Raw genomic sequence first — 22397 nt, forward strand, 5'->3', positions numbered from 1 at the left:
GCCATCAGTTAATCTTTCATCACATCAGGGCATCAGCAGGTCGATCTAAAATAAATAACATTATGAAATCTCAATATTACGTATTTTTGGAACATGTAGTATGTTTTGAGTTTACACTTTACATCAATATCTATCTGTTTTGAGTTTCTTTTATATATTTTTTATTTTTTATATTTTTTTATTGTTGTATCTTTGTCGTCCCCGTATCTTTTTTTTTTTTGCCATTTTCCGTACCCCTTCGTGGTACCCGTCTCGGTGCAACCTAGTATCTAGATATGCATATTTTACCTAAGCTTGAAGAATCAAAAAGTCTCTTGGTTGCAAAAACATGGTACTGATGACTCTTATAGACCAACATATATAGAGAAAGTTAATTTGAGAACACCTAATTTCAAAGGGGATGCGAAGACAGGTTTCAACCACACATTTACTTCCTTTTATTCCCCTTCTCTCCCTTTTATTTCTTTTACCTCGTTTTTTTCTTTATTAGTTAATTTTTTTCTTTTTTTTGATAAAGACCAATTCCAAAAACAAAAAAAATTCAAAAGGCGGAGTCCGTCAAATAGATCATCCATCACAGATCACCCCTTATGACCTATAACCCCCAGTAGCTACCCCTTATATATATCCTTAAGGGTGAAGCCCGTATATTAAAAAGAAGAATTTTAAATTGAAAGTGAAAAAAATAGATAAAAAATTTAAAATACAAAGTAAAACATATATCCTTAAGTGTTTAAAAAATGAAGTTTTTAAGTATCCTCATGCATTAAAAGTCCACAAAACTAATATAGTGTATAACTAATTATCATTATTTAAGTGTTTAACAACATATTTGTCTGTCAAAATCGAAAAAATCATGTTTTTTTGTTTTGTGCGTCCATATTGGATGCATATTCATCAAAATGATGTATCCAACAAAAAACGTGAATTTTTCGATTTTAACGGATCAATGTGTTGTTAAACACTTAAATAATGATAATTAGTTATGAACTATGTTAGTTTTATGGACTTTTAATGCATCAAAATGATGTTTTTAAGTGTTCTCACCGTCATTCTTTTAAGAGTGTTCTTACTGGAGTGTTACCCATATGATATATATATATATATATATATACCAATTTAGATAAGCAATAGGCTTCCATATCTAAATAAAAACTGTTAGGATGCTAAGTAAGTGATCTTTAATTAGATGGTAGCAACATCAATGGATATTGAGTTATGTGCATTACCTTTTGCGGCAATGGTTGTTGCTTTGTGTGTTTTGGCTGTTGTGGTGGCTGCTGCTTTGCGTTGGAGGTCAATGTTTTCTCCTTTTCTAAGATGTTGGCCACAATTGTCCCAAATGTGTAAGACCCATCCACCTCGAGACTCAAGCCGTTATCAATACTACCAATTTTGATGTGATGCATCTATATAACATGATGCAACGAAAACTATTAACATAAAGTTCCTTTTGAATATGGCGTTTGGCAAGGAACCGAGTATGACCATTATACATAACAAATAAGACATGATAAATCAACTAGAAAAAAAAAAGGCACGCACACAAATTAACAAGATTGATAGAGTTTCAGATCAGATGTTGAATAATAGAATATAAAGAACACAGACTAATTCGTAACAAACAAAAAAAATAAAATTCAACAACAAATAATAAAAGGGGGAAGAAAAATAACATACCTTGAGAGAGAGAGAGAGAGAAGATTTTCGGTTTTTTCCTTCCTTGTGACTGTGGCGATATATGAAACTTTACAAAACAGGAGTACATACATACGGCCGTGTTTTTATAGGTACCCCCTCCCATCATCAATACTCTCTCATGCCCCTTAGTTTCTAGTTAATTACAAGCATTGCCCTCGTCGAGTTAATGAGGTATTTTGGTTCTAAAAATTCACTGTATAACTTTACTTATAATTCGGGAAAAAATTGGTTTATCTCAATTCGAGTTTAAAAATAAATGAAAAACATTTAATTCTTCATTTTGATGAGAGACGAGAGTTTGCATAAACAAATGGCGAGTAGGTACATAAAACTTATTGAGTATATACTATGATGCATCGAAACTCCAGGTAGGTGTACCTGTTTCAGAAACTCCATGGGAACGGAAACTCGTATGAAATGTTTCTTTGAAGTTTCCATATATACCGAAACGTTTATATGAAGCTTCCATACCGTTTCTAATTAATATTAGCATTTCAATAAGCTTTTTCTATTCCAAAAACAATTGTCGTTTTGCGACTATGCATACCCCCTAACACAAACCAACTACATTATACAATTAAGATAACCATCAAGCTTTTTCTATTCCAAAATTGATTATTACAAATTTAATCCGTGATCACCGGTTACCATTAAGCATATGTTATAGAACTATACATAAATAATTATATATAATCTCTGAAGTCTCAAATCTTTCTCTATATAAAATAAATATATTTTTATTTTTTAATTTTTTTATTGTCATATCTTTGCCGTACCCATATCTTAAATGTATCCGTTTCGGCGCTGCATAGAGTGTATATATATCGAGTGATAGATTTAGGATTTTAACTTACGTAGGTCTTTGTTTCTGAGGTGACAACTCACAACTTAATTGAGACGGATAAAAAAATTAAATGCATGGGAGCAACCTATCACGTCATAAATGCATACATATAATGCGATAACTGTTTTACTATTGTTAATAATGCATACTTTACCAATACCATTAAAAATATTATCATATATAATAAAAAAAAAATACATGTAAAAACTAATGAAACTAGTCAGCATAATAATATTAGGCTCGACCAATGAATTTTAAAGTCCTAGTGCAATAATATGAATTAGGCTCTTAATGCATATTTTTTTACTTTGAAAGCAAATATAAAGAAACTTTGAATTATGTTAAACCTCAACTATCTTTTTGGAATAAATTCAGGCTCTATACAAATACTATAATTTCTATTTATTTTATCATGAAACCAACAAACATCTAGAAATGGTTGATAGTGATTGCATATAACGTATCTGTACGTACGAAAAGATTTGCATAAAATGATAGAGAAATATATATATATATACTAGGTATTATATCCCGCGCGATGCGCGGTTATCTAATGTTTTTGCTTTCAATACGCAATTATGCAATCAAAGTAGAAGATTACGAAAAGGTTAAACAACAAATTGGTGGAAAAATGTTTGTGATTCATATTTCATGTTGTCTTTTCATTATATATTGAGTCTAACGGAACTAAAAAAAAAACTAAAATATACTTGTGTGATCTTTTTCTTAAACTTGATTACGTTTATGTTTTTAATTTAGTATAGGATATTACTTATGAACTTAGAAGATTTGGTACATATTTTAAAGATGCTATTACACGGTTTATCAAATTAAAAGATTTGGTGCATATTTTCAAGATGTACCAAAAATATATATTATAATGTCCGTCAGTTTCTTTTACATATTTTTTTATAATTTATTTATTTTTATTTTATATAAATATAAGATAAAGTATTGTAAAAGAGTATGGAGATGTCACATATGACTTTATCCTATGTGGCAATATTATAAGTTAGTTTTGAGTTGAAAAGCCTTTAAAATCGTCTGGTTAACTACTGTTGTGTGTATATATATATGTCTTTTACCCACACAATGTGCGGCTATTTTAAAAAGTTGTTTAGTTATATGGATATTTATAATATTGTAATTTTTAACAACTATAAATTATTTAAGCATGTACACATAAATCTATATTATTGTTAAATAAAATTCTTTATATTTATTGAAATAGATAAATCTAAGATATATCTCTTAATATTTATGAAAATCTTTGCATTTCCAAAAAAAATATGAGGATAACCGGTCTTAGTAAGAATCTGTTGCAAAAGCATGTGAGGGAGGAACGTCTGCATTAAGATTTAAAACTTGTAGTCAAACATTATCAAATATTCATATTAAATACTCTATCATTTATTATACTTCATGCAATACTAATTAACATAAAATTAAGTTAAAATGTAAATGTAATGTAAAATCATAACGATATGTTATTTCTTGCAAAGTGATATGTGATTTATTAGAATTTCATCACACTCACTCAAATGAAATAGTTTCATGAAACTTACTTTATAAAATAATAAAATTTATAAAAAGCGAAAAGCTTTAAATATAGTTAGAAACCAAATTAAAATTACAAATAGATTACAAAGAACAAACTAATGCTTTAAAAACATAAATCACTACCAAGAAAATGATAAAAGAAAAAAAAAACTAAATCACAATATGATATATACTATTTTGGTTATAGTGGATAAAAAAATAAGATATAAATTTTTTGAAAACTAAATATTTTCTAATTTTATATATAGATTTTCAATTCATACGGTTTCTATTATAATGTAGGATTTGAACTTTCACTTTTGCTTTGTTAAAATTTTGTGTATATATAGATTTTATTTTTATTTAAATAAATATATTTAGATAGTATAACTTTGTGGATTTATATATTGTATAAAAATATAAAGATGCCACATAGGATAAAAACTTATGTGACAATTTTTAAAAATAACTTTAAATTGAAGAATGCTTTAAAATACTAGAATTCTTACTGTTTTAAAATTTATATAGATAGATATACATGCATTATCATGAACTTTATATTACGACTTTGAAATTTAAATAGATATATTGGTAGAAAGTTTGAAAATTTAGGTTTAATATTTAGTATATATTCTATTTGGAAGAGTTTACATAATATAGGGGTTAAATTACGCAGCTCGTGCCCTGACCAGATACTTACTGCAACGATAAACATAACTGGAAAAGATTTATTCGGATCTCTTATAACCGTGAAAAAATTTGTAGGGAGATTCATATATTATTTTTTTGTTATGTTATTTTTTGTTTATTTTAAGGATGAAAAGTGAAATGAGAAACAAAAATTGTAATTTATTTTATTTTTTTCATTAAATCTATTTATATTTTAAACAATAAATTATATGTTTGTTTACAAGATTGTACAATGCTTTATAGAGTATCTATTTTTTCTTTTTGTGAGAAGTGTGAATTAACATGTTGGTACATGACTACATGTAATACTTGTGAATTGTGATATCTTTGCCATATCCGTTATGCTTATACACTATATACAACCCTGTGGTTCCCTCTTTCGAAGCCATCGTCACTTTCCGTCGCCCATCGTAAATCTTTACTTACATGTAACTTGTATTTGTATGTTCTGTCTCTATATTTATATTTTTCATTAAAGTTACAATCTATATATACTTACAGCAGTTGAAACCAATATTATATATTATGTTTTATGATATTATCAGGTTATTTAATCCGACTCAACCGTTCCGATCAATAAACTCATAAAGGTCGACTTGACATCAAGTTCAGTTTTCAAAACATTGATTTAAAAATAATAAAATATTAACGATATAAAACTATATGTGTATAACCAATATTTATTACGTTATTTGATTAAAAAAAACTATACAAAAAAATTATTTAATAAACATGTATTACATTAAAATCAAAAGTTTTATAAAAAAAATCAAAGATTGATATTAAAGATGAAAAATAATGTATAATGTAAAAATATTAGTTTTCATAGTTTTGTCATTAAATGACATTAATTATTAATGTCTAGTGTCTACAAACTTAAATAAAGAAATCATTTAAATTTATAAAAGTAAAATTATATCTAAAAATATTAAAAAAGGTACATGACATTATCGTTTTGATCTAATGACTCTAACTAAAAATTGAATTTGTAAGTCCCAACTATTACTAGATGGGTGCTGAAGACACCTCTATGTCAATGGTGAGTGAACTTTGCAACACTATCACTTAATCTGGATGTGACCAGTTTAGAGTGAGTAGCGTACCAGGTTAACTGGAAGGTTACTTATTAAAGGTGACAAGTTTGAATAAGTAAATACAATGCAATAATGTAAATGACAAGTAAGTAGATTGGTGAGACAACATGTATTTTTCAAGTGTATTTTATTTATTGATTGTTAAATAAAATACAAGGTTGTTGCGGAACCAAGATAATACAAAGATGTAAATATCCTAACAACCTATGAAATACAATTGATCTTTACTTGGAAATTCTCCTAACAATCGAAACACTTAGAGTTGTGAAATGTTCCTTTTTGCGATTGAGAGAATATTGCACAAGTTCACAAATATTGCAGAATGTATGTATTTGCAAAGTTGTGAAAATGCTTGTGCAAGGACCTCTATTTATAGTCGAAGTATGAGCATTGGGATCTCAACTTCGACGTACAAATATGGTTGACAGCACATAAAAGTATTAGTAAATAATTATTTGTATGTGCTAAATAAAGTAAGACAAAAGGTTACTTTATTCAACCACTCTACATCTTTGCACTTTTATCCACATACAAGATTATTGTCCGGGTAAAATGATGTAGTGTAAAAGGTCCTCCTCGTAATCAGTGTAAAGCTTTGTAAAGGCATTTACACTAGAGGATTCTCCAGTTGATTGATCTGGTAGAATGTCAACTGGGCTTCGTTGCCATTGCCATTCTCTTTCTTCCACTTGTTGTCTTCGACTTCAACTGGAAGGTCTTTAGATGTATGTCTTCATATCTCAACTGGAGGAAGTCATCAGTTGCATATTCTGTACGTTGCAACTGGACTTCTAATATTTCGGACAATTCTTCATGCTCTCCAGATGCAACTGGAAAGCTCCAGTTTATAGCCAAAACTGGACCTAACAGAATTCATCTAAATGTCCATACTTCTATAATTATGTATTAAGGTTTATCTTTTATATTTATTTAGAAGTAACTTTAATTTTTTTTTATCAATGTAATATTTTATTTTTAACAATGTAATATTTATGATATTATGATTTCGTAAATATTACATTGATAAAAGATAAATGTTATTATATATATTATATTAGGATTAGGATTAACCCAAATAAATATTATTCATAACTCAATCTCTTACATATTAATAAAACAAAATTGTTTTTATATAGATAAAACCAATGTGCCAATCTAAAAGTCAATCTTAATTGCCTTTTATAAAATCATGACATCATGGATGTTATATATATATATAGAGTTGAGATATTATGAGAACCAATAAATTATCGAGAACTACCAAAACTATTTATGACCATTAGATTAACTAAATCAATGGTTAAAATGATTTGATGGCATTTATGTAATAAAATTGAATACAAAATAATTTATTAATAAGGGGGGAGAGAGCCGGAGAGCTCAACCCTCTCAACCCTCAATTTTATCCAATCAAATTACTCCACCTCATTTCAACCTTTCAACCTTTTTTTAGTAGCATCTGAAACTCCCAACCTTTTCTTCACTTTTTAATAATTTATCCTTAACTTTATAAACTTTACATAACTAACCTTTTTTAATATAAACTAATCAAATATATAAGGAAAACACATACATTTCATTTAGATATTAAAAATTTAAAGATACAAAACATAAAATAAAATAAAACCACATACATTTTATTACGAAATATAAAAAACAACCTTTGACTCATTCGAAATCTTTCACGAAACCAAGCCGGGCCAAACTTTGGGTTTTCAACAAAGTAGTCACGCATAAGCGTTTCGTGAGTTCGTTCCCGAAACCGCTCGATGTAGGCGCGGGTTTCAGTTGAGCTTGCCGTGTCGTCTTCAACCGCGTCAAGAACACTTTGCAAAAAAGGTAGGCTACTACCCGCGGATAAATTTGGAAACGGTAAAGGAATTAAAAATTCTGAAGTCGAAGAAATTGCTTCGGACGACGATGATGATGAAGATTATGGATCATATGATGAAAATATATATTTGTGTTTGAAATGAGAAATATAGAGTAAAAATGGTGTTTGGTTGTGATTTTGGTGTAATAGGTTCGGCCCTTTATATAGAAATTAAAAAAAAAAAAAGTTTGCCAGACTTGTCACAAATGGTCCCTGGAGCGTCCTAATTTGCACCGACAGTCCCTTTAACGGTCAAATGACCGTTTGAAAAGTTTCACAAATGGTCCCTGTCTTCTCAAACTCTCCGCGAGATACATACTTGCCGGCTCCTTCTCGCACCCAGCTCCCCTCACCGGCAACCGAAGCTCGCTCCATCTCGCGAGCTCGCCGCCAACTCTCTCCTCCATCTCGCTCCGGCTCCCTCCCCCTAATTAACAATTGATAAAGGGTATAACTGGAATATTTGAAATTAAAAAGAAAAATGGGGAACACGTATGTTCGAAAATCATGGATCTAGATTTATAAAATTTTGTCAAACTTTCATTAATTATTAATTTATCAACTTAAACAATAACTGATGCTTATATTTCCTTTTTTTCCAAATCCACTTTTCACCGTTTTATAAACTACTGTATTAATTAAATTAATCAACAAAAGAAAAGTCTTATTTAAAAATCATACATATTGAAGTTAATTATTAATTTAACAATCAATGTATTATAATTACTCATTTATAAAATATTCAATTATAATTTAATTTATACTATATTATAAAAAGAATAGCCCTCATGTTAAAAGTTACATGGGGAAAAATGTATAAAATACCCTTAATGATATATATTACACTATTAGTCCTTACTTTTTTAAAATATATCAATTAACTCTTTATATTAAAGACTTTTACATCAATTATCTATATCACTCGCCGCCTCTACCACCAATAGTCGCACCCACTAATACCGTCACAGCCACAAATACCGCCGCATAACGCAGGTACCGTGCTAGTCTTGTATAAATATTATTTAACACAGATACACAAACTACATGTATACAACGCGAAACACACATATGTACATATAAACACATACATATAACACAAAGAATACATGTGTACAACATGAAGAACATATGTACATATTATATTTTTTTATTTTATAAGATGTATGTGAAATTGGTTCTTATTAACAACAGAGAAAAACACATTTATCAATACCCAATTAACATGTTTCCATAGATAAGAAAATTGACAAAATGTGAGTTTTCAAACCAAGTGTAAATGAAAAAAAAATTACTCATATATTTTGAAACATATATACTGTGTGATTATGTGTCCTTGTAAAACACATGTGAAATAAATATTTATTTTTGATTTGTAAATACACAAGCCAAACATTATTATTGTTCCCCGAACGATCATGTTGAACCGAATGTAGTAATTTAATTTTTTATAGATAGAAAATAGAGGGTAAATAAAGTCAATGATTACTCGTTGAAAGATAAAGAATAAACGGGCTATATTTTAGAAACAGGAAAGCTACTCGGTTAATTGTGTGTTTGAATATAGTTGTTGAGATAATTATGGACGACTGACTAATAAAATGGAATAACAATTAGTAAAATACAATATTGCCCTTAATTGATTAATGAAATGAATGGTTATCGCAGTTCTTGAAAAATATTTGGTTCTCGTAATATCTTTTTACATATATATATATATATATTATATTTTATCTCAATATTTACCCATTCTTTTTAACTTTAAACTAGTTAATCAACCCAGGTTCATCCCGAGGCATATTAATTAAAATTTTAAAATTATAAAATAAATTAAAAAATATATATATATAACGTTTGTTATTAAAACATTATAACTTGATATGAATCTAATAATTCAACTAAAACAATAATTATATATTTAATAAATCAGCTAACACAATAATAATTTATAAAATAAAAATGACTACCGCATTATTAGAAATTAATCAATTTACTCTTAATGATATAATTTAAACTATAAGCTTTTATTTTACTAAATTACAATCTAAGTTTTTTTTTATAAATATTTCAACCTACACCATCCGACATTGTCACCAACACCAATAGTCATCGTCATCAACATCCGTTGCCTTCACCATCAAAGCATCGTCACCACCACCTGCATCACATTGCAAGAATACCGTGCTAGTTTACACAAAACAATATTTATGTATTCCCTTTTGTAAAGTAGAAAACTCATTTGACATCAGAAATCAAACTAGAAACTTTTAAACCTTTAAATATTAAACAAGCCAACAAATTAAATCCTGAAGACGGACTCAGCTGGACGTGCACAATTGTACTTTTATTAACTTCAAGTTTTGACACCAATTTCACGATATACTTTAACCCGAATTCATAGAACTGATATATATAAAAATCAAAGTTGTTCATACTTGACCAAGACCAACACTACTTTTAGCACGATACAATTGGACTTGTTAAATTGTTATATCGCCTAGATATTTCGTCATAAACGGGTTACTTAATTAACTTAATAAGTATTGTTTTAATACGATACTAGATTCTAGACCCGTGTCAAATACACGGGTTTATTTTGTTATAAAGATTAGATTATTATCAAAGTTTAACTATATACAATCTAAAAAGTGTTATTAATTCAAAAGAAAATATCTAAAAAGCAATCCTGAAAGATCGTAAAAACGTAATTGAAAATGTTATGACCACGTCCCATTCGCCACCCGTCGGTGTTGGGAGTTGTCGAGGTCCCTTGCATCATTCCGTTTGTACTCATCGTTGGCCTTCGCAAGTGTCCTCGATCGCTTTATCGCAAGTTTTGTACCAACTATATGTACGTATATAGCTAATATAGTTGGTTGGATTAGATAAAACGTTAAACTTGGTTGGATTATAAAGTGTTTGAATGTAGCTCGATACGTAAACGACATGTTTTTATTAGTCATACTGTTGAACCGAATCATTAAATAGCATGTTTGCTTCTTGAGTGTAGTTTTGTAAATATCATTAGGATTATATTGTGCTACTATCCAAAACTCAAAATATAGTAAAAACAGATACCTTTGTAATTTGGATTGCGTATGCCTATTACATATAAAAGGAACTCATCTTTAGATATCAAAACACAAAAAACTGATTAAAAGTTATGTAAAGTAATAAACTCATGGCTATAACTTTTAATGTATCAAACTTTCACCTTCATTTTAATAAAAAGCCTCATAAGTTATTTTAATAGAAAAGGTCGATCCATCATGGTTCTTTTTGGCTTGTACTATATTTACCGATATAGTCATACATTCATAGAAGTTTTTTAACTTCAATTCTATATTGTATCCTCTCAATTATAATCTCCTGTTCAAAAGGCTAACTTGCATAATATATATATATATATATATATACATATGATGTGTCCCTAAATTATATAATACGTTGCATGTTTTAAATATATATTATAATCTGTAAATTGACATGGAACCAAAGAGTATTTAAAGCATCCATAAATTATATATATCGCATGTTTTAGATATAAATTGATCAATTGTATAGATATCCGTAAATTGTAAATTATAATTTATTTATTATAATTATGACATCATCAATTTTCAATTAAATAAAATTGAGAGATATGACTGGTTAATAAGTTATTAGTTCAGTTGTCTAATTAACTTAATAAGTATTGTTTTAATACGATATAAGTCATAAAAGTGTGTTGTTTTTAAAATTCGTACCAAGTGACCTAATTGAAAAAGAGATATGGGGCGGGGTGGGTTGTTACGTGTCAAGGAAAATCTAAATATAAACATGTAGCCTTAATTTTGACAGCTTCTGTTTCTGACAAAAGTTTAACACTAAGTACCCCCGGTATAAAAATTATTCTACCCATAATTATGGTTCATAATGTCTCACGTTGCGAGTCGCAATTATCATTTTGGACGATTTTTTATTAGTAACAATACCACAACCGTGATATAATAACTATATTTACTCAAGATAAAAATAGAAAAAAAGAAAATGGTAACAAAAGAACCCGAATGTCAAGCTAAAGTAAAAATAAATGAAAGAGCAATACAAAATAAGTCAAAAAGATATATGCCAAATTAATTTTTTTGAAAAATAAAAAAGTTCCCAAAACTGCACATTAACTAAGAAATATATAAATTTTAAAGTGAAAAGTGAAAAGATAAAAAAAAAGAAATCTTAACTATAGCAAAATTTGAAAAAGGAGAAAACTGTTTAAAAAAATCTACCAAATATATATCATTACTATAATACACACACATAACACCAAAAAATTACAAAATAATGCTTAAAGAAAAACAAAATGTTACAAAATATACACAAAAACACCATATGAATAAAAATACAACACAATTTTTTTAAATAAAATTTACAAAAAAAGTATATGTAAAGCAAAACAAAATAAAGAAATATAAGACTAAAATAAATAACAAAAAAATAAGGAACAAAAATGCATTTTTTTAATCTGAAACCCAAAAACAACAAAAAAGAAAGGGGTTGTGCGTTTAAGAACAAAAAAAAATAAGGTGCAAAATGTAATTTCTAAAATATACAAAATAAATAAACAAAGAATTGTGAAGGCAAGTGAGACACAAACTTCGGAACCATGACCTTTCAATCTTAAAATGGAGTCTATTCCTTATTATAACGAGGGAAAGTGCACGCGCATTGCGGCGATGGGATGGTAGGGGTGACAGGTCATAAGAGGTGATAAGTCATAGAGTGTCATAGCCAAATGCTTTATCCGTACGGGCTCCGCCCTCGCATTTAGAAATCCGTCGAAAGTATATCGAAGGACATCTCTATTGAAAGAGCATGAAATTTTAAGAACACCCATACAATTTTTATAATTTATCGATATACGGTTTTTTAAATAAAAGATTTTGCATGAATTAAATAAATAAAATGATTTATGGAAAAGAGAAAAAAAAATGAGTGGTTGAGGTTTGAGGAGAGGAAGAAAATAAGTGGTTGAGATTTAAGAGTATTATAGGTGTATTAGCTAAGAGTGTGTAAATTAGTGAATAAAGAAGAAGGGTATTTTAGGTACTTCAGATCATGAATTGAGATTTTTAAAAAGGACAAAATGTTTTATATAAGGAAAAAGTGAGTATGGGGTTGTTCCCCATCTAAGCTTAGATGAGGAACCCCTCACATACAAATATTTTATTATTTGTTTGAATTTTAAATATATACATGGGCCTCCCATGATTTTTATGGTTATAAAGATCAAATATGAGGGGTTCCTCATCTAAGCTTAGATGGGGGACAACCCTATACTCACTTCCCCCTTGATATAATAGTATAGATATAGATATAGATATAGATAGATATAGATAAAGTAATAAACCTTTTAAAAAGAAAGAAAGGAAATCTTCGAACTCTTAAGCAACCAACTTGGCCTTTTAATATGCCGTAGTACCGAATTAACGATAAACATAATATGCATCCGGTGGACATGTTTGAATTTGGTGTAATAGAAAAATCAAGAAAGGTCCAAAACTTTATCGAAACCAATTCAAATAAAAACAGAAATTCATATATGAAATTGCATTATTGAGAAAAGAGTCGTTGAAAATCCTCTCCGACAAAGTTGAAAAGCGTAATTACTAATTACACGATGCATAGAGTTAATTTAAACATAGACACGACTAATTAAAGATATGTTTGACTTCACCTATAGTAGATAATCATGGGTTATTTAATATTCCTTTCGCCCCATTAAAATTGTCCATTTTTAAATTTTTAAAGTCAAATTCTACGAATTTTGACCATATATATGTTTAGCTGTGTTATGTAATAGTTGATGAAAGTTATACTAATGAAACATACATCTAAAACACAATCAATTCATATAATTTTCATCAAATATTATATAACACAAACAAAAATATTTATAGTCAAAGTTCGTAAAGTTTGACTTTAAAAATTTAAAAGTTGACAAGTTTAATGGGACGGGGGAGTAAAGGTTTATAACTTTAAAAAATACTCCGTATGAGTATGATTTTCATATTAGTAAAATGATTACTGTATTATTTTGTTGCATATTAATAGCTTATCAGATTGATTAGGGATTTTCTAGCCATTGTTTTGAGACATTATTTAGTATGTATTTAGTGAACACAATCTTTTTTGTACCTTTTAACTACGATAAGTATAGGGTTATATAATTAGCAACACCTTTAAAATATTAATAGTAATCAATTAATATAATTGAAACATTTGGGCATTTCTTAAAATCTACTCGTAGTTTGTTGTAAGTTGTAACATGAAATGTGTTTTTAATTTGCTAAGCACGTGTCTATTAAAAACAAATAATTATGAAGGAGCGGCCGGGAAATTAAGATGACTATCTATCTGACAATGACGGTGACATATTTTGGTTAGAGTAACCTCCCGGTTTTTACCCGCACTTTGAGTGGGATAATTTTACGTTTATAATCTGTGATTCTTTAATTAATGAATGTAAAACCAATTTTGGTCATTAATTCATAACTCATAAGTTATTAGTTTTATTAAATTCAATTGAAAACTTTTTTCATAAAAATTCATATGTTACCCTATGATCCCATGTACCGAATATGTAACCCGAATCACTACTGACTAAACTTTTCAATCAACGTAGGTTTTGTTTGAGGAGATCGGAGTTTAAGTTTAAGGTTGCATCGAATTTACCATTACTCCATTGTTCTATCTATAGGCTAACAGATGAGTAGGTTTTTCTCAAAATGTGAAGTTAAGTAGATTAGGAGATCCGTCTTTTTGAATAGATAATTGGTGTATAACCATAGCTATTGGGGTGCTATATACGAATTCAATAAAAAACGAAAGATAATTATATGTGATTAGTTTAGGTGAAAGTCAGCCTAAGCTAATATAATTAAGAAGTCTCGAGCATATGTAAAGTCTTGTGTTAAGCTTAACCCGTGCTAGTTCCTCGGAGCTAGAGCGTACGTGGTCACGCGGTCCGGGAATCATGATACCTTCCGTGGCATAGTTATGTTTGAGTATTCCGGTGGAGTAACCCGTGACATAGTTATGTTTGAGTATTCCGGTGGAGTAACTAACCACCAATGCGTAAAGGCATAAACGGTTTATTCAGTTGGATTGACATTGTCTTTCCTTAACGACGCCAATGGACCACCTTATGGTTTACCCATCATGTCGGGTGTGAGGACTTCATGTATGGTCTGTGACCTCCTACACACAACCCCACATCCCTATGCAAGTGACATAAGTCACTTAGTCTATGACTAGGCAAAGATATAAAGTAAAGAAAGAAACACATGAAAGAAAAGTTAGGCACATTAGGTATATGACGATCCTATTGTGTTATGTTTATTGTTTGCAATGCTATGTATGTGATATCAACTCTTATGTCACGTTTTTGTTAATATATTATGAGACGGCAAATGTTTTCAAATCATGTTATCTTACTTAGCTAATTTTAGCTAACACTTGTTCTTTTGAAAATATTGTGCCTTCAGGATAAGCAAGTTTGAGCTAAGAAAAGATTAGCTCGGTGAAATCCTATCAATTATTTTTCAATAATAAGATATACAAGTAGGTATATATCTATCTAGCTACTAAACGAATCCAACATATATTCAACCACTTTTGTCTTTTATTAGTTTTTTTCTTTTTAAATTAGCGAAACAAATTATGTCTTTAGCCAGTTTTAGTGGTTTTTTCCCCTTGATTCACTGTTATTACTAAAATATTTTATGTACTAATTATTTATTAAGCTTATAATTAACACGTGAGAAGGACATTTTGCCCATTTATTACAAACGGGGCTGGGAGTCTACGGGTAAAGTGTTTTACTGAGTATTTCATTCGGATTCGAATCTTTTTTCATTGGGGTGAATTATTTGATTTTTTTTTTTGGAAGTTATGGTAATTTAGGATTAAAAGTAAGATAATTTAAAATGAAATAAAAAACTTGCACAGCACAACGGAATACAGAGGACAATAAATTATGTTTGTTTATATATTTTTTTCCCAACCTCCATTTGTCCATTTGCATTCTCTTCCTCTAGCTCTGACCCATTTGCTTATTCATCTCTAAATCTCATTTGCTTCAGTTATTTGCAATAAAGTTTTGATCTTTTGCAATCTTCAGCTGATTCAAGGTAAGATTTTTATAATTCTGAGTGATTAATATTCTATCTGACTTGTTTGCTTTTTATGTTCTGTCCTTTTCTTTTTGGTTTATGAGGTTTTTACCTGCAAGTTCAAAACTTGTGAATGATTATGTATTTGTATCTGATCTGAGTTCAATAGTTCATTAACATTTGTATTTTTGTGAGCCCTGGTCATATGATGTTGCCTGTTTGTAGGTATGGTCTTAGAGTAAACACATACAAAAATATTTATGGTGAAAGTTGAAAAAAAAAAAAAAACCTTAAACAAGTCAAAATTGAATATGGGACGGAGGTTATACGAAGTAAATGAATAAGTTGACCACCTTCAAGGTGACCTAGTGGTCAAGTTACCTCATTCTCTGAGTAACATCTTGGGGTGGTCGGAGAAAGAGTTCTAATATGGTCACTTGGAACTTTGGTTATGCCTCAAACATTTGAGTCAAATACTCTCCCCACCCAAGCTATTTTAATACTCGTAGAATATAAGTTAGGTTCAAATTCAAGAAAAATGAAAAGCCCTTAACAAAATTGAAGTGATTGGAAAGTCGAGATTGTATTCATTGTAAGTGTAGGATGACTGTAGGAGATAATTACATATTCACCTATTTAGGCATTAGATTATCACAAGATATTGAAGACTATAGTTTTTGCTCACATGGTATTTTTAAGTATTTGATAATTATTATTTGTGTTTAGCAATATACTATGCCTGTGGGCGGATCATTTCCCCTGATATATGTACAATCAAAAACCGCCTACAGACCAACCATATTGCTGAGCACATGATCCTTGCTGCTAACATATTGTTTACCATATCTTTATTATCGGTTGTGCAACCTAGGAGGTAACAAATTTAATTTTTCTGACTTAAGTTTGATACTGATATTCACAGTCAAGAGAGGAAATTTTGAGACAATATGATGTGCTTTCCGTTCTCTTCCTGCGAAGGTAAGGAGGAGACACCAATAAGTCCAACGCAACTGAGCACAATCCAGTCTTTAGATTCTGGTTCTTCCCATTTTAATGCATCTGGGTCAGAGACAGACTACCAAAGTGTTCCTGATCGAACCACAAAATTAAAAAAATCCAAACATCCAAGTTTCTCAAGAATGCCAAGTAATCTAAAAGAGTTCAAACTTTCCGAGCTCAAAGCTGCTACCAAGAACTTTAGCCTGGCCTCAAAGCTTGGAGAGGGTGGATTCGGCTCTGTCTACATCGGTACAATCAAGAACACTCGGGATTCAGATAAAAATCTCAAAGTGGCTGTGAAACAGTTGGGGAACAGAGGATTTCAGGCAACTATCTGTTTTTGTGTTCTCACTGATTATTTCATGTAATTCTGATCAACAAATACCAGCTTTGTGTACAATGCTCATAGTTTTGTTTATGTGACGGGACAGGGGCACAAGGAGTGGATTGCAGAGGTGAATGTTCTTGGAATTGTTCAGCACCCAAATCTTGTTAAATTAATTGGCTATTGTGCGGAAGATCATGAAAAGGGAATTCAACGCCTTCTAGTATACGAATATATGCATAATAGGTGTGTAGAATATCATTTATCTAGTAGATCTGGGACACCACTCTCATGGTCCACAAGATTGAAAGTAGCTCAAGACACTGCTCGTGGCTTGGCGTACCTACATGAAGGAATGCCCTTCCAGGTAGTTGTTTGTATTTTTTTTTTTTTTTTCAACTTAAAACTATGTCCTCTGGTGCTTAAAACAGGCATCAATGTACAACATTACTAATCTGGTCTGTTTTGATGTTGTTTCACAGATTATCTTTCGAGATTTCAAATCTTCAAATATTCTTCTAGACGATCAATGGAATGCTAAGCTGTCAGATTTTGGATTGGCTCGGTTAGGTCCTAAAGATGGACATACCCATGTCACAACAGCCGTATGTGAACATTTTTATTCATATTTGGGTATCATAACATTACTATAACATTGTTTTCATTTTAAAGTTTCTAAATTTGGCAAAAACAATGGATCAGGTAGTAGGAACCATGGGGTATTCGGCTCCAGAATACATTCAAACAGGTCGTCTTACATCCAAGAATGATGTATGGAGCTATGGGGTCTTTCTTTATGAACTCATAACCGGTAGGCGTCCAATGGACCGAAACAGACCAACAGGGGAGCAGAAACTTCTAGAGTGGGTAAGACCATACCTAGATGACAAGAACTTCCGTCTCATAGTGGATAGTAAACTAGAAGGTAAATATCCACTTAAATCTGCACTAAAGCTGTCATTGATTGCAAACAAGTGTTTGTCTAGAGACCCCAAATCAAGACCAAAGATGAGTGAGGTTGTGGAAATGGTTAGCCGTCTCTTAATGGTTGAACCAGAAACCGTTCCTAGGTCACCTCTTGCAGTTGCTGTCCCATTTGATGCTATTGAAGTAGCTATGAAGGCAGATGAGGATGAAAGGAGGTTTAATAGCGTTGGAAATGATGTAAAACTTGAAGATTCTGCTTGGTTTTCTCGAATCTGGTTTTGGAAGCCCTCGTTAACTTGTTGATTTTGAGAAGTCACAAAAGTACATACAATGGTCGTGAATTGCCTGTATGTCGATTACGATCAACGGGTAGCAAGTTTTTTTTTTTTCTCCTTGTAGTTATTGCTGCAGAAATGATAGTGTTGGCATAGTGAGCGTAAAGGGTATTTTAGTCATTTTACAAATGCGGGATTCATGGGAGAACTTTAAGTGGCATTGTAGAAATTTCACTTGCATTAGTGTTTGCAAGTGTCAGCTTGCTTTCTTTGACAACATTCCCAGTTGAAGATTGACGGCTATATGCCTATATTCAACTATATATGGAATAAATAAATAATTTCATGTTTTTGGTTAATTAGCCTTGCAGGTATTTTTATTTGCACATGTCATATAAAATATATATACTTTGACTTTGAGTCTTTGACCATTCAGCGTGGTCACGCCACCACCGGTCAAGCGTCACATAAAGAGGAATAAAAACCTCCTCTGATCAGTGATCATTCATCAACTATTTAAGACTCAAACGATTAGCTACAAATTTTGAATCATTGAATTCGTTCATCTTGTCTAACTATCCGAAACCGAACCTACAAGGCGGTTACCATCAAATCAGCCACAAAAAATTGTTTAATTTTGGTTCGGTTTCGAAAAACCATATGTTAATACTAATATAAAAAAGTTGTAATAGTCAATAACAATCATATGTTTACATTAAATTATCTGACTTGAAAAATAAACATCACAAGCTCCCGACTTAGCATTCAAACTTTCGAAGTTATCATATACGTATCAATTCTACTTTGTTTTGGACGTAACATATATACCATATTATTATATTATAATAATTTTCATATAATAAATAATATTAATATTTATAGTATAATGTAAGAGTTTTAGTCATATTAAAAATCTATATCTACATCTACATAATTAATTAAAGTTTTTATTAATAGTTTAATGTAAGAGTTTTAGTCATATTAAAACTCTAAATTTACATCTATATAATTAATTAAAGTTTTAATTATATATAATATTAATATTGATTAAGAGAAACATGTCATGTAAGGTTCGTGTCAAATGTCATTTAAACAATGTTACAATCCTATTTTAATTTATTGATAGATGTCTATACAATTTAAGTTTCTACCTACTCGTGATTTACTACAAAAGTCCCTTATATAATATGAAAAATGCTAAAAAAAGCCATTAAAACTTTATTTAACGTGCATAAAAAAAATTTATATTTTCATATTAAAAGCTTAACCTATGATATTAATATAATATTTTTATATATATTAGAGATAAAGTTAACAAATTTCATTAAAGAATGTTACATATATAAGAAAAGTTACTTAAAATGTTTGAAGCTATTTATTATAATTCTAAAAATAAAACAAGTTAAATTGCTGGCGTATTAGACATCAGATGTAGACATAGCTATAGATACTTAACCAATATATTTATTTAACACACATATATATATATATATACTAGGTCTTTTACCCGCACGATGTGCGGTTGCTTAAATGTATAGTTGAATTAAGTCGGTTAAAAGTTTAGAATGTCAACAACTATTAGTAATTTGTTTTTGCGTTTTATATACACTGATAAAAACTCATCTAAATATTATGTGGTGGCATCATGTATTCATATCATGTATTCATACATTTAACTTGTAGTTTTTGATGATAATTTATCAGTTTAAAGAAAGTTTTCACAATCTTAAAACCCTTTAAGATTTTATCATGTTAACTATAACATTTGTTACTTGAAATCATATAAATTTTAACAAATCAATTGATATTCTGTTGCGGTTGTGATTTTATTAACTAAATAAAATGGTGCTTGTTTTTAGTTAAAAAGAAGATTTGACATTTAATATGACTGGTAATTGTTGTTAAAAAGAAATATGTCTAATAATCAAAAACTACCTTTTAAATATCTTTTTATCTTTGCCTAAAAATAATTGTCATTGAAGTTTACGATTTCTTTTATAATTTTATAAGATAAATAATTTTATTTAATTGTCAAAGAACTGATATGATGTACTTAATTGCTATTTGAATGACAAGTTAACTCAAGAAGATAATGTTCTTAAGCTAACATTAAAAATAACATCATAAATAAAGTAAAAAGCAAAACAAAAAATTAAATAACAATATTAAGAAAACATGGTTATGGTCTTATGGATGTCTCCATCTTACTAAAACATGACGAAATAGAAAATCAAAATATACTATGCAAGACAATAAAAAATTCTAAAATAACTTAGATAATATAAACGAATCTTAGGATCGAAAACAAATTCTTTTTGTGTTTTGGAAAATGAATCTTTTGGTAGGAAGAGAATTTTAAGAAATTTATTATGAATATATATTGTGATTTGAAAGTGATCGAGTTTTACAATTGAAAACATATATTAGAGATATTTATTATTAAATAATATTGTAAAAAAATTATAAAGATGACACATAAGCTTTTATCCCATGTGTCAATTTTAAAAAATAACTTTAAATTGAAGATGCCTTTAAAAAGCTAGGATTCCTACTGTTTTAATATGTATATAGATATACATATGTAGCCGTACATCAAAATTCGGCCCAGTTCAATTAACTGCACGTTTAGAAATGAAAAGCGTAACTGAATTGTTTTATGACGGTTTCTCGGTTTTCAATTTTTTTTCGTGTTTCAGTTTCTTTTTTTGGTTTTTGGGTTTTCGGATCAAATGGTTTGATTCGGTTTTTAGCTTTACGGGTATTTTTATACACCTTTACTAATCCTAGAGACCTACATAACATATTCAACACACTACTAATCAATCACTAGATCGTCTTATAACTTGCAATTCACACATTAATAATTTAATTACTTGTTTCGATCGTTAATTTTGCAAAATTTCAAGATAGTCAAATTCTCAACATGTAATCGAAGGTACAATTAGTATAAAGAAAATTTGCATTAATTAATTTGTAAATTTATTACTTGCGAGCAACAAATGATAATTTAAGATAGGTAAATGGACCTATTTTTACAAAAGGGAATCTCTCAAGTTAACTTTAACATGACTAGTCATGTTAGAGTAATTTTGACTTTTGGATGAAAATTAAGAGCCAAAATTCAAAGATGATTTTTAAATTTTGACCATTGATTTTCATTAAAGGGTCAAAATCTTTCCAACTTGATTCAAATTGAGGAATCAACTTGAGAGAATCTTTTATTTTTACATGGGAACAAAATTAAATGATTAATGATCAAATCTACACAATCCATATTATTCCATAAATAAAAGCCCAACGGCTAAAAGACTTAATATCATTTCTCAAATAGTTAAATAATTACTCGTAATAATTATACCTTTTATATATTCTACTCGTACTAATCATATGTGTCCAATTTAGTAAAAAAATTAAGCCCAATTAATCCATGTCATAAGAATAAGATTAGTTCAATGTACACATTGCTGTTAAAAAGAGAAACCAATAATATATGTCACGTAGACCCAGTTATGTTTCATGAACTCCTCTGATGAAACTTAGGTAGCAATAATCTTCAATAAAATTTGAAATGATGAGATATTTTTGTTTTGTTTGAAAACCCGCCAACTATTTAATTTGTAACGCTCGAATAAAATCTTTCTATATATCATCAAAAATTCATCATCATCATCATCTCAACTTAATTTTCACGTTTTCTTCCCTCTCATCACATTTGTCACACACACACACAAGCTGTATTTTCTTTGTCTCTATACTAGCTTGTACATATCTATTGTGTCATACAATAACATTTACATATTTATTTACAAGTATATATATATGCCTACATGTAGATTTCTGTATGTTGTGAAGTTTAATCTGAAATGGTGGGTGATTAATCTTTAAGATTAAATAAGCATTTACGTTCCATCTAGCTAGCTAGTTTTTAAAAAGTGGTGTTATTCAAATATTTGTGTTGATTCTTTAAGCCTTAAATTTTTTAA

General features: G+C 29.4%; 1 protein-coding gene and 1 long non-coding RNA gene across 2 annotated transcripts; one reads left to right on the forward strand and one right to left on the reverse strand.

The window, feature by feature from the left end:
* Positions 1 to 1730, reverse strand: LOC122602797. Its single transcript, XR_006324402.1, has 3 exons — positions 1681 to 1730; positions 1230 to 1409; positions 1 to 45 (listed from the first exon to the last, which is right to left on the reverse strand). It is a non-coding gene; the product is annotated as an uncharacterized LOC122602797 (long non-coding RNA).
* Positions 1731 to 15796: 14066 nt separating this feature from the next.
* On the forward strand, positions 15797 to 18773 carry LOC122603695 (serine/threonine-protein kinase PCRK1-like). Its single transcript, XM_043776469.1, has 5 exons — positions 15797 to 15906; positions 16811 to 17213; positions 17319 to 17579; positions 17695 to 17817; positions 17915 to 18773. Exons 2-5 carry the CDS (start codon positions 16836 to 16838, stop codon positions 18440 to 18442), a joined length of 1290 nt encoding a protein of 429 aa, XP_043632404.1. The 5' UTR covers positions 15797 to 15906; positions 16811 to 16835; the 3' UTR covers positions 18443 to 18773.
* The last annotated feature ends 3624 nt before the right edge of the window (positions 18774 to 22397 follow it).

The sequence above is a fragment of the Erigeron canadensis genome, chromosome 6 (assembly GCF_010389155.1).
Source record: "Erigeron canadensis isolate Cc75 chromosome 6, C_canadensis_v1, whole genome shotgun sequence".
NCBI classification, from domain to species: Eukaryota; Viridiplantae; Streptophyta; class Magnoliopsida; order Asterales; family Asteraceae; genus Erigeron; species Erigeron canadensis.

What these genes read in the sequence shown, in the direction of transcription:
- LOC122603695 (XM_043776469.1), top strand. Translation starts at nt 16,836, where the DNA reads ATGATGTGCTTTCCGTTCTCTTCCTGCGAAGGTAAGGAGGAGACACCA. An exon ending in ATGAAGGAATGCCCTTCCAG is followed by an intron (nt 17,580 to 17,694) that starts GTAGTTGTTTGT and finishes GTTGTTTCACAG; the next exon opens with ATTATCTTTCGAGATTTCAA. An exon ending in ATACCCATGTCACAACAGCC is followed by an intron (nt 17,818 to 17,914) that starts GTATGTGAACAT and finishes ACAATGGATCAG; the next exon opens with GTAGTAGGAACCATGGGGTA.